Raw genomic sequence first — 16,993 nt, 5'->3', positions numbered from 1 at the left:
GAGCAGACATTGTGGTGGGCAGTGATCTCCCTGGTGTTTGTGTTTACGTGTGTGTGTGTGTGTGTTAATCTCAGAAGACAACAGATGATGAACACAGTTTACATTCATCAGAAGCCTTTCAGAGCTGCACAGACACAGGAAATGTGTCAAAAGAAACAAAGAGAAACACAAGCCAAAGAGATACATCTTCAAAACTTCACACCAGGAATCCTGGATAGCTTGTGTTTCTTATCTCTGGTCTGGGAGCACCAGATCACTCCCCCAAAAATATTCCAGTGTGTTAAAAAGGACAAAAAGCATTCTTCGCTATTAAAAAGTCAAGAGGTTAAAAGAGAAAGTTTTCCACCTTGTAAGTGTCAATCAAGAAGGGACCCTCCCTGTGTTAGCCTGGTGACTCAAGTTTACAACTGTCTTCTTCTGCCGCGTACACCGCACATGCATTCCTCTAGATTAAATGTAACTTGTGACCTTATTTATACAGTCTATGCTTGTGACACATCTACTCTATATGGTCTCATTTGACACCAAAACAGCCATCATATGAATGTGATTAGCCTCATTCATTTATTCCGTTAATCGTTGTCGTCTGTTCAAAGTGATTCTTGATATTAAATTGTCTCAAACCTTTCCTCATAGTGTATGATACTCAAGTAATTTTTAGGTATGGCTCTAGGGATAGCAATTATGGTCTGCTGATAAACCTCAGCATGTTCGTATTGTAATGCTTAAATAAGCATTTAGCTTACAGCTTAAAGATGCTGAACGTGTTTAACATTATTCATGCTAACATCTGCATGATAGTGCTGTCAGTGTAAGCATGTTAGCACTCTGAAAATAGCATTTAGATGATGATTATAGTAAATATTATTCATGCTAACATCATCATGATTGCATTGTCATTGTGTGCTTGTAAGCTTACTTAAATTAACATTTAGCTCAAAGCTGGTGAACATGGTTAACATTATACATGCCAACATCAACATATTAGCATTATCATTGTAAGCATGTTAGCATACTTAAGTTAACGTTTAGCACAAAACTTAAAGATGGTGAACATGGTTAACATTATCCATGCCAACATCAACATATTAGCGTTATCATTGTAAGCATGTTAGTATACTTAAGTTAACACTTAGCTCAAAGCTTGAAGATGGTGAACATAGTAAACATTATACATGCTAGCATTATATCATTGTAATTGTGAGCATGTTAGGATGATGATATTAGCATTTAGTTTAAATAACAAAGATAGTGAAGATAGTTGACATTACACGTGCTAACATCAGCTTGCTGTTATTAGCATTAAGGTCAAATAAGCATTTAGGTCACAGATAGCAACAGCTGTTTTTGTGCTCAAAGGGGAAAGGCATGACAATGAATTCACCACCTCCAAGCTGAGTTCAGACGATGTTTTCGCTCTCTATTAAATGAAAAAAGGTGTGTTTCCCTCATTTAACCTTTCCTGGTGATAAAGAAACACCTTCACTGTAGAAATGACCGCTTGTTGCTACATGTCCTGGCAAAGGCCCTGATTCAAAGGTATAAACTCAGATGTTATTGTATGCCTCCAGGTAGTTTGACTAAGACCTTACACAAAGGGTTAATCAAGTTCAGTACATGCCATCTGAGCATGTGTGTGTCTGAGAAATCTGCCTCCACAGGTCTGAAAATGATTCGTCACTTTGTTCATGCCACAAATTCACAGGTCACCCAGGAAACCAGGAATTCCTGCAGTGCTCCTTGGTGAGATCCCAAGTAAGTGTGATAAGTCACAGTCTCTGTCTCACACACATACATAGATGTAGGTATGTACACCTGGAATGTAAGGACTAGGGAGAGACACAACAAGGTGTCCTCACACATGAAACTCCCATGAACATTTGGAGGAGGTGAAGACCTATACCAGCTGATATTGAAAGAAATGGATATGAGATCCTACATTGTATCGAGGCCAAATCAGAAAATAAAGCATCCAGTTTGCTGAACAATTTCAACTCTGACACGGCATGCTTAATTATCTCTTTTTATATTAGAAACTTTTGCCTTCACAGAAAGTTTCACCCTTTTTTGTGAAATTATTTTTTTTTAAAAAGAGGATGTTTAAAAATTGTTACTCTGAGACAACAAAGTTGATTCGGTGGTACTGATGGATTTTTTTTTTGTAACAGGAAGTTTTTATCATAGGAAGAACAACATTTTTTATAGGACAGCTGAAGAGCGACAGGAAATATGGGGAGGGCAGGGCGGGGGATGACATGAGGCAAAATCATGATGATACATTTTTTTGGGTCTATACATAGGAAACATGTTTTCTTCCAAGCATACATCTACCATCTCTCATTTACCTCTGGTGGCTGTTTCAATGGTGATTTTTTATTTTTATTTTTTTTCTGCCACACATGCCATACCTCCACCTGTCCAGGATCCTCAACATGGACTCAACCTCTCATCCAAACATCCAAACACACACATATACACCACACATCATACCTGAGCCAACCTAATTTCTATTCCCGGACTGTTATGATATCAACACATACGCTGTTGTAACCTCTCTATGCTATTGTTTGTTATTTTTTGTATTTATGTCTTTTTTCTTCTATTCAATGTCACTATCTTGTTTATTGTCATGTTAATTCACCAATAGAAAAAATGGTGATTTCATATAGTGTAGTTTTCCTGTTGTCAATTGATGTATTCATGTATTTACTGGTTTACCATGTTTTTGTACCTGAATCTGTATGCCAATGTATTTGTGTTTTTTATGTTTAAGTCAGGGACAATAAAAAGTTATTTAACAGATATTATTACACGGCTGTGATAAATATATGATTCTGATGTGCTAATTATGGGTTTCCGAGGTCTGCTATTTCTCAATAACAGACCGTTGTTATGAAGAACAGACCAGTGCCAGGGATGCGGCTCTCTACACATTATCCCTTACATACTGTATATTGTTGCTAATATCAATATCAGTCTAGATTACTTCATAGATGGCCTAATGGGGGCACTCACAGCAAAAAAAACCCCAATACTTTTTATCACCAAACATCACTAGAAAAGTCCTTCAGCCGCCCAACAGCCAACAACAAGAACGTTATTCACAGAGTATCAATCTTGATCAACGGTGGCACACCAGATTTTTTAAATCGTTTCTGAACACCAGAGAGGATCCTTAACATAAACTCACGAGGATCCACAGGAGAACTGCAGAGCGAGAGGAGAGGGCAGGAATGAGTCCCAACACGCAGGAGAAGAATGAGAGACAGGAGAATTCATGACCACAATCCAAAACGCCTCACCCTGCCACTCCCTGCACCTCCCTGAATCCTCCCCTCTTACCCACTGCTACTCCCCCTAATATCCACCATCTGCTCTTTGCCTTCATTTTCTCTCATTCTTTCTTTCAAACCTCGTATATCTTCTGAGATTTTTCAGATGTTTTGATTTCAATGAATCATCTGCTGATAGAGGCCATTAAGAAATATTTACACAACCCCTGTTCTGATTCACAGGAAGCTCACACTATTTATGCAAAACACACGCATAAACAAATAGGGAGTAGGCCTGCTGTTCACTCCAGTAAAGAAAGTGCACTTTAGTTCAACATTCAAGGTTTTTGTATACTGTTTTCATTCTGAATCTTTTTCTTTAACAGAGGCTGAATAAATTTAAATGTAATCCTTATCATGACTCATCTTGCATCAAATAAGATGATAATATGTGAATCATTTCCTGGCTTGACCCACCTTTATTTGCCTAATCCTTCCTGCTCCACCCACAAACTGGCACTGGCATGAGTACTGAAACACTCACATACACACATGCACAAGTACGTTGGCAGGAAGTTAAAACACACCCAGTGGGCTGGACTCCAATATCTTCTCCTATGTGTTTTTATGTCTCTGATGCATCTTTATGTCACAATACTCTCTTCAGTCACAGCTCCATAAAGAGGTGTCATGACAAAATACCTCAAATAAGACATACGATATTATGGACAACAAGGTTGTATGAGAAGCTTTTAATCATCGACATACCGCACACTGTAATCCAACTTCTATTCAATTAAAAAAATCTGTAATGTGTGCTTTATTATAGTTATAAGTATTAGAGGTTTGGCGCAATGTGTTCCTTTAAAAAGTACAAAAGTGGAGAGGTGAGGTAAGGAGAGAAAAGGCCTTTCTTGATATTTGATCCGTTTTCTTTATTAAATCCACCTGCAGATAAACAAAGGTAAAGACAGTGGAGAGGAACTGATGTTGCTATGCCTGGAATTTACAACCCCCAAGGAGCATTTTGTCCTCTAGTTTTTTAAGATGTTCTTCATGTTCAATCGATCCTACTGAGAAAGTAGTGATACTATAAAACTTTTGTAATGTTGTGCAGCTGACAAACAAACAAGTTTATTTTTGACGGTGTATATTATTAAAACAGTATGTCGACTATAATAAAGAAAGGGACTGAAACATACTATGATGTAGGGCTTTGGCCACAAACTAATGTGAGAGCGACAGATTTTGTGCGTTGTTTCTCTCAGGAGTGAAGAGAAGGAGAGTGTGAGGGCTGTGACTTCAAAATGCTTAAAGTGCAACTTATTACAGTGTGTGCTGCCATCTACTGGCTATATATAACTATACAGCTTCAGACACAATATGAAACCACTGCAAAAATGTTTTTCACTGGTTCTACTATTTATAGGTTGTATACAACATTTCTCCCAATGTCCTAATAAAATATTCTTATTTAGGTCTTTAATTTGCAGAATGTGACGACTGGTTAACATTACCGAAAGATGCAAAAAATATGTTTTTCAGACCTTGGAGCAGCTCAACTTTGTTCGATGGCTGTACCATACAGACATGTGAAATTTACACTACTGTGCAATATTTTCATTACTATGCACTATGCTACTTTTAAACTTCAATTAATATATACTGTATATATATATTGTTAAGGACGATTGCGGTATAATTTAGACTAACATTATCAATTTGATTGATTTAACACCAAAGCTAGCAAGTTTTAAAAAGTGTTTGATTTTTCTATAACACAGTTAGATACCTTGGAGTGTAGACAAGGTGTTTAGTAAGTGAGCATAGTGAGGTAAAACAACTGAACCATTAAATACATTGAAAAGTTTTGTGATTTTAATAAATAAAACAAACAATTGTACAGTGTTTGGTTTGTGGCAGGTCTGAAATCCCTGTCAAGGCTCTTCTTGTCTTACTCCCTCCTCTTCACTGTAACTGTCATGGGACTAATGGAAACAACTATCTGACATACAGAACTGCTTAAATCTGAATCTAAAAATAAATAAGAGGCTGCTGATGCTGCTGAGGTACTTGCAAAAATGACCACATTCAGGAGAGCATTAGAATCTCACATGGACATTATAACACTCCTAAATCTGAACTTCAGTAATATGCGGCACCAGCAGCCACTTTTCCCTCCAGTCAAGGGAGTCCAACTAAATGATGCTAAACAGATGCTGTATGTGTAATAATCCCACTAACAGATAGGTATAAAATAAGTAAAGGAATTTAATGTTTTTTAGACACTTTAAAGGGTAGAAAGAGCACGCTCATGTCCTTGAAGTTCTTGCAGCACCATTTTGTTATCACCAAAGGTAGTAGAGATTTCCAACAGTCCATGTTGGATTCCTTCAGGTCACAGGTTGCTTTCTTCTGGTAGTTTAGTGAGGATCTCCACTCCGTCGAATGTGATGACCACTGTGTGTTCAAACTGAGCCGACCTGCATGAAAACACATTGCACATGTTTCAGATTCTACAGGAAACTGTTTTTTCTCCTCTCTGTGTCTAAGTTTGGAACCAGAGCTAGGAGATTAGCTGAAGGTTCCTGGGGATCGTTGCTGCAGACCACCTGCTGCTGTGGACCTGCTCGACTGCAACAACTACTAACATCAGCCTTCCCCATAGTATCATTATTGTTGCTGCTAATGCTAATAGTAGACCTGTTGACTTCAACTGTTACAATTACGATTACCTCAGCCTTTATCATTACTCTGCTTCTCTCGCTAATTTATTTATTTATTTATTTTGCTAATCTTCACCCTAGTCTACCACTATTATTGGCATTGTAACCATAAGTATGTGTCTGTTGTTGTTCATGTAACAAGGACATATGTTGTTGTTGCTCTCTTTGCCTGTCTCCATCCTGCATCTCCTTCTATCCCATTTTCGGCCCATCCAGTCGAGGCAGACGGCTGTTCAACACGAGTCTGGTTCTGCTCGAGGTTTCTGCCTGTTAAAAGGAAGTTTTTCCTCACCAATGTGCCGAATGTTGCTAAGTGCTACTCATGGTGGATTCATGTTGGGCCTCTCTTTAAATAACATAACAAAGAGTCTGTCTAGACCTGCTCTTTCTGTAAAGTGTCTCGAGATAACTCTGGTTATGATTTGGCGCTATACAAATAAAACTTGATTGATTGATTGATTGATTGATTAGCTTATCTTAAGACTATTAGCAGGGGAAAACATCTAGTGTGGCTCTCTCCAAAGTTCAAAATTAGGCCGACCTGCACTTAGAAAGTTGCCTAATCCAAACGTTGGATCTCAGCTGGTACAAGTCCACACACAAGTAGTGATGGAAAAACAACAATTTCTCATTTTATGGGCTGTTACATATGTATTTTACACGTTCAGAAACTATTTACACTGGAAAATGTGTTTTACTAGCATAAAAGCTACACACAGCCAAGAAGGTTTAGGTCATCCATTGCATACCTTTGATCATCTGCGGACACGGCTGTCCACTTGTCCTTCAGGATTCTAAACTCTGCAGACCCCTCCATCAGTATGGGCTCTACAAATTAACAGACACCATCAGCCCCACGTTTGTACACAGTGGGATTTCAATGGGGACAGAAATATTGTAAAAGGTGACTCACCTATTGTGAAAGCCATGCCTTCATCCATTGTCATGTCATTTTCATTTGCTGAAAAAAATACAATAAAAAAAGATCTTAAGGAATCATGGGCCTGGTTTCTGTATACTCTTTCCCCAATTTATTTACATTGCAATGACCTTTACACAAATAATATGCACAATGAAAGAATGTGCAGACGTGTAGTCTGGAAGTTAGCGCCATCATCTGACCACAGACTCACCGTGGTGCCAGATCTCAGGATGACAATGAAAGTAGGAGCCTATTCCATGTCCAATGAAATAAGGACACACTGCGAAGCCGCTGGCATGGGCTATTTCACTGTCAGCAGGACAAACAAACATTAGTTAGACAAAGCAGTTAAAATCATTGTGTGTATTTTGTGTGTATGTGTGAGTACCTGATAGTGTTTCCGATAACACAGAGCTGTTCACCCGGCTTGCAGGCAGCGATTGCCTCATCTCGGCAGCGCCTTGCCGTTTCAACTAATCGCTGCCCAACCTCATCGACTTGTCCCATCAAGAAGGTTTCTGAGGTGTCACCATGGTAACCATCCAAATACACCTGTATACACAGGAATAGGCAGAAATCAGTGACTGGAGCAGTGTTGCTCTGACTATTACATTCTCAGTAATGTCTTAGTTTAGTGTGCGTGTGCGCTAAGTCATCAACTCACAGTGACATCAATGTTGATGATATCTCCATCTTGAAGTTGCCGACTGCAGCACAGAGGCATATCAAAAATGAATGGTGCAAGCAGAGAATCTCTTAGATTTAGCATATAAACATACTGTATATACATACATACACATATTTAATACTGGACATCAGCATAGTCTGTCATTTTTAAGTGTACAGTAAACATTATAGAGGTGCAGTATCACTGTTTCCATAAGGAGTGACATTTTTAGTGATAAGACCATCTTAGTACAGATATTTAACTGTACAGCTCAAGATACTCATAACCAAGGAAACTAAAAGACAAAAAAGATTGGGCATTCATGCAACCGAGTGTTGAATTGGAGTTTGGTGCCACTTCTTTAGTTGCAAATTTGGGCGGCTAAATAGCCCTCCCTACTTTTTTAATTTCCTTGCTTATAGCTCACGCAATATGATAGCATGACCTGGGCCTAATGCTGTTTTTCATGTGGCCCCTGGCATGAAAACTACGGATATCCATGACCCAAATATTGTGAGTGAATGTCCTACCCGTTTACCTGTCAGGTATTCCATGACAGACCACATTGTTCACAGACGTACAGACTGATTTGGGGAACCCTCCATATCTGAGAGGAGATGGGTAGGCGTTGTGCTTGATTGTCTCCTGGTGCACAATGAAGTCTATTTCATCTGTTGTCATACCAACCTGGAAGCCACAGATTATAAGTTTTATGTTTTATTTTGTTTTAATTACATAAAAACAGCAACATTGTGTGTAGTGACTGACTGCTGACCTTCAGACTGCGTCCAGCTAGTAGTAGTACATGTCTGGCTAGCTGACATGCTCTGGCAAGGCCTTCGATCTGCTCTTGACCTTTGATTTCTATGTAGTCTGGCCATTCGGGGACCTGTCCAGAGCCTACATAGTCGGGTCGCACAATGTGCTACAGTCAGGGAGGAGAGTAAGACAGGATAGGAAGGGTGGATTATATTGTTTTCACAAGATTCCATGAAAAAAAGTTATTATTTTATAGAAATGATCTAGAGCAGGGGTCTCCAACCTGAATCGAATGTTTTGCTCATTATCAATCCCCTGAGACGCTTCAGTTGGTTGATAACGAGCAGATCACTCAAATCAGGAGTGTTAGAGTACGAAGAGACCTAAAACAAGCAGGAAGGTAGCTCTCCAGGAGCAGGGTTGGAGACCTCTGATTTAGAGATTAAATGTGCAGAGGACCATGATTTGAAATAAATACAATTATTCCGATTGTGTTTTTAATCTCCTCATCATAAAGTGATCTCCATCTGACTTGAAAGTATGTTTAGGTTTAAATCCCTACACCCTCTGCATTTTCACTGGGGCTGTTACTGGAGACATTTTTGACAGCCTTGCCAACCCTGTCATTAAAGGCTGCATGGAACCTACAACAACTAACTACAACACCCTTGGGTTTGGCTCCAGTGACACCTTTGTTGCTTCAAGTAATACAGGTGTTATTTTAGGCAGGCATCTCCATCACTGTGCTGCACAATTATTGACATAATAATTATGTGCATTAACAAAGAAAATAAAAAAATACAGCTCTTCATTAGGTAGAACCTCTTTCTTTTATCCAATCTATCTTGGGACTAAGGGAATTATGGTGATTAAAGGTGCTTTACCTTGGGTACAGCATAGGCAGGCCGAACAGTAGCTGGGCGAACTACATTGTGAGAACTTTTCCACTTCCTCCAGAAGAAGTGACGATGTTGCTGACACAGTTGGGCTGTGGAGGGACCAGTGTTTGTTAGACAACAAACTCTCTGTAGGAGGCACCCCAGTCCTAGAAGGTGGAAAGTAGATGGTAGACAGAAAGATGATAGAAAGGCATATTTTAAGTTTAGAATCATAAAGTTTTACTTTATTCTGTGTGTTGTTGGAGCCATATCAACTGACTGTCATGCACAAGCTACCACCAACAAGAGTAGAATTTGGATGACAGGGCAAGGTGTCAGTCCCAGTAGTATCTTTGTGGTCCCTACATGATTATTGGGCCAATGAGCACCTCATCAAATACTAAATGAGGTCAACTAGGCGCCTAAAGGTTTAAAACACTGATCATGTAATTGATTATCCAATACAGACACAAATAAAAAAAACAAAAAGCTTAATAAAGTTATTCAAAATGTGTTAACTACTAATCAGGTCTATAGGTATAACATGAAGACTCTAAACTGTTTTTGTTTTTTTAATTGTACCAGCTTCATTGCCAGAAGTGAAGAAAATGTTAAGCAGTCTGTAACATATATCTAACAAATTTTGCTGCCTAAAAATGCACAGATAATTAATGTTGTTGCCAATTCTCCCTACTCATGTATGTAAGTATTGAGGTCAATAATTTGAATAACCTCTCCAGTAAAACACCTCACTTAACCACCTAAAAAGTAAACATACAATTCCATGTACACATTTGCTGCAGCTTCACTTAAATTATAAACCTATTTCAGAACTGTATTTTATTGCACCGGATTAAAACAGGTGCAACTAATAAATTTGCCTACTATAAGTGCATCTGATATGTATATATCATTAATGAATGTCTATATCGAAACTTCGTAAAAGTAGTAGTAAGGTAGTAGTTTTATTGCAGTAGGTTTACGTCTAGCTTTGAAATTCAAGGGGAAAGCGCACCAACTTGATTTAATCTGATCTGCAACACTTACTGATGCTACTCGGGTAGCTTTACCTAGCTACCAAGCTAACATTAGTTTGTGAAAACACCGACCCTTTCTTTTACAACCTGAGAGCTGCTGTCATGTCAAGTGTTTGCTGAATAGGTCATTTGTTTGTACGTTACGCGGGGACAAGGGTAGTCCGAGGAGCTGCTAATACAGGCAGTCTACCTGTGTATGAAGAGTGTTTTAGCTCAGTACCTGATCTTGCTGCAAATCCTGCATAACAGTGCGCCGCCATGGATATTTATTGTGGGTCACGTGGTGCGGGAGTCACGTGACGCCTGACTCAAAGAGACAACTTACTTTTGTATTCTCCATAGTTTATCTTTGTAAAACGACAGATTTAAGTTGATAAACTACAAATATCTTCTTCATGTCCATTATATTATTGTGATGTAACAGTAGACTTAATGTAGTTAACTGTGATTTTACCTGGATTTTATTGAGCAAGTGTGCGGCTCTTCTTTTTGCTTGCTGCTGTTTTTTAATTGTCCTGCAAAAACTGCCATTAAATTACTGTGATTTAGCAGGATACTGCTGTAGAGTTACTGTATTAACATGTAAAAACATTGTAATGTAACTCAGGAGCAAGTTATTTCCTGTAAAGTTACACTCAAACAAGCAGTAAAATACTACAAATGTGGCATTTATATTTCATTAGTCAAACAGTAACAAACAAAATAAAATGCTTATTTTGAAATTCAATATTCATGTAAGGGCACACCAATTTTTTGAAATATTTTTTCATTTTATTTTCTGTTAAATTGTACTACCTTGAACACTAAAAAAAAATCATTATTTGATACATGATGAGGCTGATTTACTGGGTAGACTATATCTGGAGGCCTTGTGCTTTTAGTATGAAAACATATTTAACAACACAATGTAAGAGACCTTACTGTCTCTCTGTAAAAAATATTCAGCTGGCCATTTGTACATTTACAGAGGTAATGCTCCCTCCTCCTGCCTGTGAGGGAAACCCTTTCTGATGTGGTTTGACTTGGGCCACCCCTCCAAAAAAAAAAAATCTGGACATGCAACCTAGAAGACATCCCAACCTGGAGCTTCAAACTAGAAAGTAAAGCACCACAAAAGAAGTTTGATTCCAAACACTCTCCCAAAGTGTCCCTCGAAGTCTTATGATTTTGATCATTTTAGGATGTTTACATGGAGCATGATAAACCTGGCTATTAATAGGTCGGTATCATTCATTTACTGTTGTGTACAATAAAGAATGTTTAGAAACCTGTATAAGTGGCTCTCATGTATTTTTCCTGCCACACAATATAATTTTTTATTTTGCATGCCAGTGTGAAACACAGTTATCCAGAAGAGATTTGATATTGCGATAAAGATCGATCAAGCTTACTACAATGTGTTGGCATATGAGGACATTGTGAGGCCTTAGACCCCAGTAGGGGGGTCTGGGGGATTTTTTTTTTTAAATAAAAAGTTCTATTTCGATGCAATTTTATGCACTCTTTATTTACATTCAAAGTACTGATTGAAAATGTAAAAATGTGTACCTGAACTGTTATCATTTAACATGTATTGACTAGACTTGGAAAGACTAAAAAGAGACTAACGCCGGGAACACACCGGACGCCGAAGCGCCGCGAATAGCCGCGAAGCGCCGAGAAGCGGAGCCAGTTTCCTTTCGGCGCCCATGTTAACCGATCGTGTCGTTCACACCAGACGCGCCGCGGCGCGCACCTCCGCGGCCGGCTCGCGCCCTGCAGCGATCGTTTCGGCGTCTGGTCTATTTTTTGCGCGAGCCACGAGCGATCGCGTCAATCCTGGCAGGAAGTCACACATGAAACAACGAGAGAATCCGGTCAATTTTCAAAATTAAAAAAAATTTCTAAATAAAACACCGCGATTGACAAATGCGATGTTATATTTGTGTGCTTTTATATATTTGTCAGCATCTAAACAGAGCGCGAGAGAGATGAAGATACACACAGACACACAGACATAGACACAAACAGACATAGACACAGGCGGGGTGGGTGTCAAAACACACGCAACAGAGAGAGAGAGCATGATGAAAACATGAAAACAGCTCCAAATGTGAGTAAACGACAGCTGAGGAGCAGAGGCGCTTGTCGACCAGCGCGGAGAAATGCGCGTCTGGTGTGAACGGAAGTGCTCCGGCTCGCGCGCGCGATTTTCGTTGCGCGGCGCTTCGCAGCGCTTCGGCATCCGGTGTGTTCCCAGACTTAAAAAAAATCATTTAAAACGCACTTACTGAGAGGCCTTGGTTGCACTGTCACAGAAGGCCTCAGCATAAAGATTCCGCTTGACTGAAAGTGCCACGTGACCCACTGCAGTTTGGAATGTTTCAGAATTAAAAACAAACCAATTCCCGCTCCATTCCAGAACGTGAAAAATCCCTTTAATACGTCACTCCTTTGAAACGTGAAAAATCCCTTTAATACGTCACTCCTTTGAAACGTCATAGATCAAATCCCCTCTGTTAATAACCTTAACAGCACATACTTAGTTTTAACATTTGGAACTACAAGTGCCAAGTAATCAGTTTACAAGTCTACAATCTGAAAGAGAGAAAGACATTTCCTATAGTTTGGACAAATTCTCACAGCACCATGCCTTTCCTACACCTGGGTTTCTTTGTGGGTGCTTTGGTTACCAAAACTGTTAGGAGACTTTGTCAGTCATACTTCCCAAAAGGTAAGGAAGATGTAGGCAGAGTCGGAGATGAAGAAAACAACCCTGGACCTGCCCTCCCCTCTGGCCAAGATCTTGTTCCAGCTAGTACCACAGCTTCAGAGACAACTGGAGCTAGTACAACAGCTGTAGAGGCAACTGGAGCTAGTACCACAGCTATAGAAATATCAGGAGCTAGTACTACAGCTATAGAGATAACTGGAGCCAGTAACACAGCTTCAGAGACAACTCGAGCCAGTACCACAGCTGTAGAGACAACTGGAGCCAGTACTACAGCTACAGAGACAACTGGAGCCAGTACCACAGCTGTAGAGACAACTGGAGCCAGTACCACAGCTGTAGAGACAACTGGAGCCAGTACCACAGCTACAGAGACAACTGGAGCCAGTACCACAGCTGTAGAGGCAACTGGAGCTAGTACCACAGCTATAGAAATATCAGGAGCTAGTACTACAGCTATAGAGATAACTGGAGCCAGTACCACAGCTTCAGAGACAACTCGAGCCAGTACCACAGCTGTAGAGACAACTGGAGCCAGTACCACAGCTACAGAGACAACTGGAGTCAGTGCAACAGTGCAGCATGTGAAGAGGCCCTCTGTCAACATAGAAGGGCCTTTACCAAGACCAACAAATATGTTTCACGATCCAGGCATATACTTTTGCAAGTTTGCAAATGGATTTAACAATTGTTGGATGAATTCAACGCTACAAGCTGTGCTAAACCTGAACGTCGTTCGACAAAAATTAGTACACAGATCCATAAGTTGTTTATCAAGATTTTCACCTACACCATCATTTATACGACTCTTTTTAAATGCCCTCCATAACCCAGGAAGGACTTTCTGTTTAAATGAAGTCCAATGGGTTTTGAAAGAATTAAGTTTCAGACTGCTGCATATTAGTTATTCAAAGAATAATGACCCACTTGATGTATTGAAACCATTATTGCAGTGGTTGCATATATGTGGGGTACATTCAAACATTACTGTGAAAGAGAAGATCAGGTGTAGAAAATGTAAAATCACTACACACAATGAGGAAAGTCAAGGCAGCATTTATTTTCTACCACCAGAAGATGGACCAACCTCGATTGGCTCTCTTCTCACATCAGCTTTCCAAGGCAGAGGGCATTGTCTCCAATGTGGTTCCGAAGTACAAAGCGAAAAAAGCTGGGACAGACCTGACATTGTTGCCCTTTATTTGAGTCGATCAACCAAAAATGGATCAGTGCAACGACAGAGCGTGGCTCCATCTGAGCTGATATCTATTTATGTAGATGATAACAGATCACAGATGTACAGCCTGTCCTCTGTCATCTGTCACAGCGGCGATACAGTACGCACCGGGCACTATTGGACGTACACATTTTACGGGCCAACTGTTATAAAAGCTGACGACGAGAAAATAACAGCAGGCGCACCACATGGCATACACGAAAATGGGGTAATTTACTTTTATGAAAGAGTTCCCATTCGAACTTAAGTTCCCATGAAACGTCTGGAAAAGTCTGGGGCCAGTGTTAGTGGAGGAGAAGATCAGCACAAAAACCAAGTGCAGTAACATATTCGAGCAGCGCGGTGGCGCACCACTCCAGCAGCACAGAGCGTCAACATTTTCACAACCAAACTAAAGACCATGCTAGAATGGCTTTTAATTGATTTTTACTTAATTTAATTTGTGATGTTTTTGTGTCTGTGGGGGAATTTCCTCTGAACTCAATAATGAACTCAACTTGAATGTCATATTTTTACATAGCCTAGATTATATTTTTATATATGCGTTTGTATTTTTAATGTCTTTGTATTGTATTGTATTTTTAAACAAATAAAATGAACCAAGCAGACATTGGGCCTCATTCACTAATATCTGCGCAGAAATGTTTTTACTCTCCGCAAAAAATAAGTACTTGCGCAAAATCACCGTCAGATTCATGACACGTGCGTACCGGCCAATTTTGTTCCCACCACCGTGCATATGTTAGTAAATCAGAACCATTCTAAATTGACAGGCGCATGTCCGCGATCTGCAATCAGCATACTGCCACGCCTCTATTTCTCTATATAAGGACATCTGTTTGGTGCCGCATGAAGAGAGCGGTGTTACGGAGAAGCTGAAAGAACGTGAAAGATGGCCTCAAAAGGAAAAAAGGAAAAGTTCACATCAGCAGAAATAGAAACAATTGTAACCAAAGTGTTACATTTCAATATAAACATTTTCATATGGTCTACTCTATTGTAAACTTAATAAACTAATTCAACTGCTATAATTGAAGATTTTAATGAGGATGACACGGCACTTAAGTTTGGTCCATACATTAGTAAATTCAATTATTGTTGTCTATTAAAGCCTTTTTTTTTTTCAATAAATGAAGTTTTAATATAGTATGCATTTAGTTAAAAGGGTGTTTCGTAGGACATTTCTTTCATCATTTGTGCGTACGCATGGTCTGAGGGAGTTCTAAATTTGTTTTGCAGAGAACGAAGATATTTAGCTAAGAACAAATTGATAAATCCCAGATTTGTGCATCAAACGTGCGTACGCACAGTTCAAGCACAGATTTGTGCGTAAGCACTGTTCGTAAATGAGGCCAATTGTCCTTATTTTTCTTGTTGTGGTCAAAGAAACTGAACATTTTCTCCTGTAGGGAAATGGCAGGTCAAATTCTGGAAATTACAAAGCAGATAGATCCTTCCAACAACCTAAATTAACAGTCCTAACAAAGTCACAGTTAGATTCAGTGGTTGAGTCATTTTCTGATGGTTGAAATTCATCCTTAGTATCTGTTTTTTTCTTTTTAAAAACGTTAATTATTTTATATCAAATATTGAAAAAACAATACCCTATCATTGTTTTGTTGGTAGTTTTGTGTAAGCCCATGTGGGCTAGGCACCTTTTTGTGCAATGACACAATGAAATAAACTAACTATATACATATAGTCTGATGGAAGGTTTGCAGACTCCAACTTTAATCCCCATCCTCCAATCATTCCTCTGAAACAAAACCTGTATTCATGACACATTACCTATAACAGCACATGACATTGCCGCTCTTGTTAAACAAAGTTACATAAGCCACAGCTAGTGCAGTGCAGGTAGTGGAGAGAACTGCAATAGGTCACCTTATCAGTCACAACAAACACTGTGAATATCTCATATGGACACCTCACCAAGGTCACAGAGATAAGCTCTGACCCACTAGTATTGAATGCATTCTGACAAAGTGGAAACATTTACCGGCTCAAAAATGGATGCTGGAAAAGGTCAGTATGGACCTATTACAGTGGGAATACTAAAGGTGGTGCTAATAACATTAACAATTGCTCTGTTGCTTTCAAGTGTCAGTGTAGGTCATTACAGCGTGACAATGAGCTTTCATGAACAATAAAAGGACCCTGAAACAGCAGTATATCCGGCCATTGTTGATCCTATTATTTACACATGTACTTCACAGGTGCTTGCTCTACCAAGCTTTATGCTCTAGCGTGACATCTCCAATAAAAAAAGTCTATTCACATCAATGATTACATGCATGATAAATACAAATGTCACTCTGTTAAGTTTTAACGGCTTATCTTTTTGTCCTTGAAATTCACTAAGGAATGCAATATTAAAGGCAGCAATGGGTGAATACTAAACATGGCTTATGACAGAGTGTCATCAAAAACCAATATTTTCTTTATTCCTTCATTTGAGTCCTATTGTGTTCACTTCTACTTGTTGAAACTGTCCATCCTCACTAATGACTTTTTCGTGGGCAAGACAACTACAAACATATGGGTCTGTTCTCATCTTTCACACATGCTATATGGGACATATGTCTCTCACACAGAGCAGTTGGTTGGATAATTACACTGAGGACCTCTGGCACGTGCACATGCGCTTGAGACCCTCAGACTCCACAAGTGGCTGGTGTTAACTGATTTGGCTAATACTTCTTTAGAAATTCCTACAATGAGGGAAATGTACACAAGCATTAACACAAAAATTACATTCACAAAACTAGACTTTAGATTCTTCTTG

At 39.3% G+C, this 16,993-nt stretch overlaps 1 protein-coding gene across 1 annotated transcript; it reads right to left on the bottom strand.

Moving 5' to 3' along the window:
• Nucleotides 1–5,128: 5,128 nt before the first annotated feature.
• Nucleotides 5,129–9,286, bottom strand: metap1d (methionyl aminopeptidase type 1D (mitochondrial)). Its single transcript, XM_069685062.1, has 8 exons — nt 8,363–9,286; nt 8,126–8,274; nt 7,585–7,627; nt 7,309–7,472; nt 7,132–7,229; nt 6,912–6,959; nt 6,748–6,826; nt 5,129–5,755 (listed from the first exon to the last, which is right to left on the bottom strand). The coding sequence occupies exons 2-8, from the start codon at nt 8,266–8,268 to the stop codon at nt 5,671–5,673; spliced, it is 660 nt and encodes a 219-aa protein (XP_069541163.1). The 5' UTR covers nt 8,269–8,274; nt 8,363–9,286; the 3' UTR covers nt 5,129–5,670.
• Between the last annotated feature and the right edge of the window lie 7,707 nt (nt 9,287–16,993).

This window comes from Semicossyphus pulcher, unplaced genomic scaffold (assembly GCF_022749685.1).
Source record: "Semicossyphus pulcher isolate SPU_LCO1_2020_fin unplaced genomic scaffold, fSemPul1.0.p SCAF_7, whole genome shotgun sequence".
Classification (NCBI taxonomy): Eukaryota; Metazoa; Chordata; class Actinopteri; order Labriformes; family Labridae; genus Semicossyphus; species Semicossyphus pulcher.
This window is presented reverse-complemented; position numbering and strand designations above follow the sequence as displayed.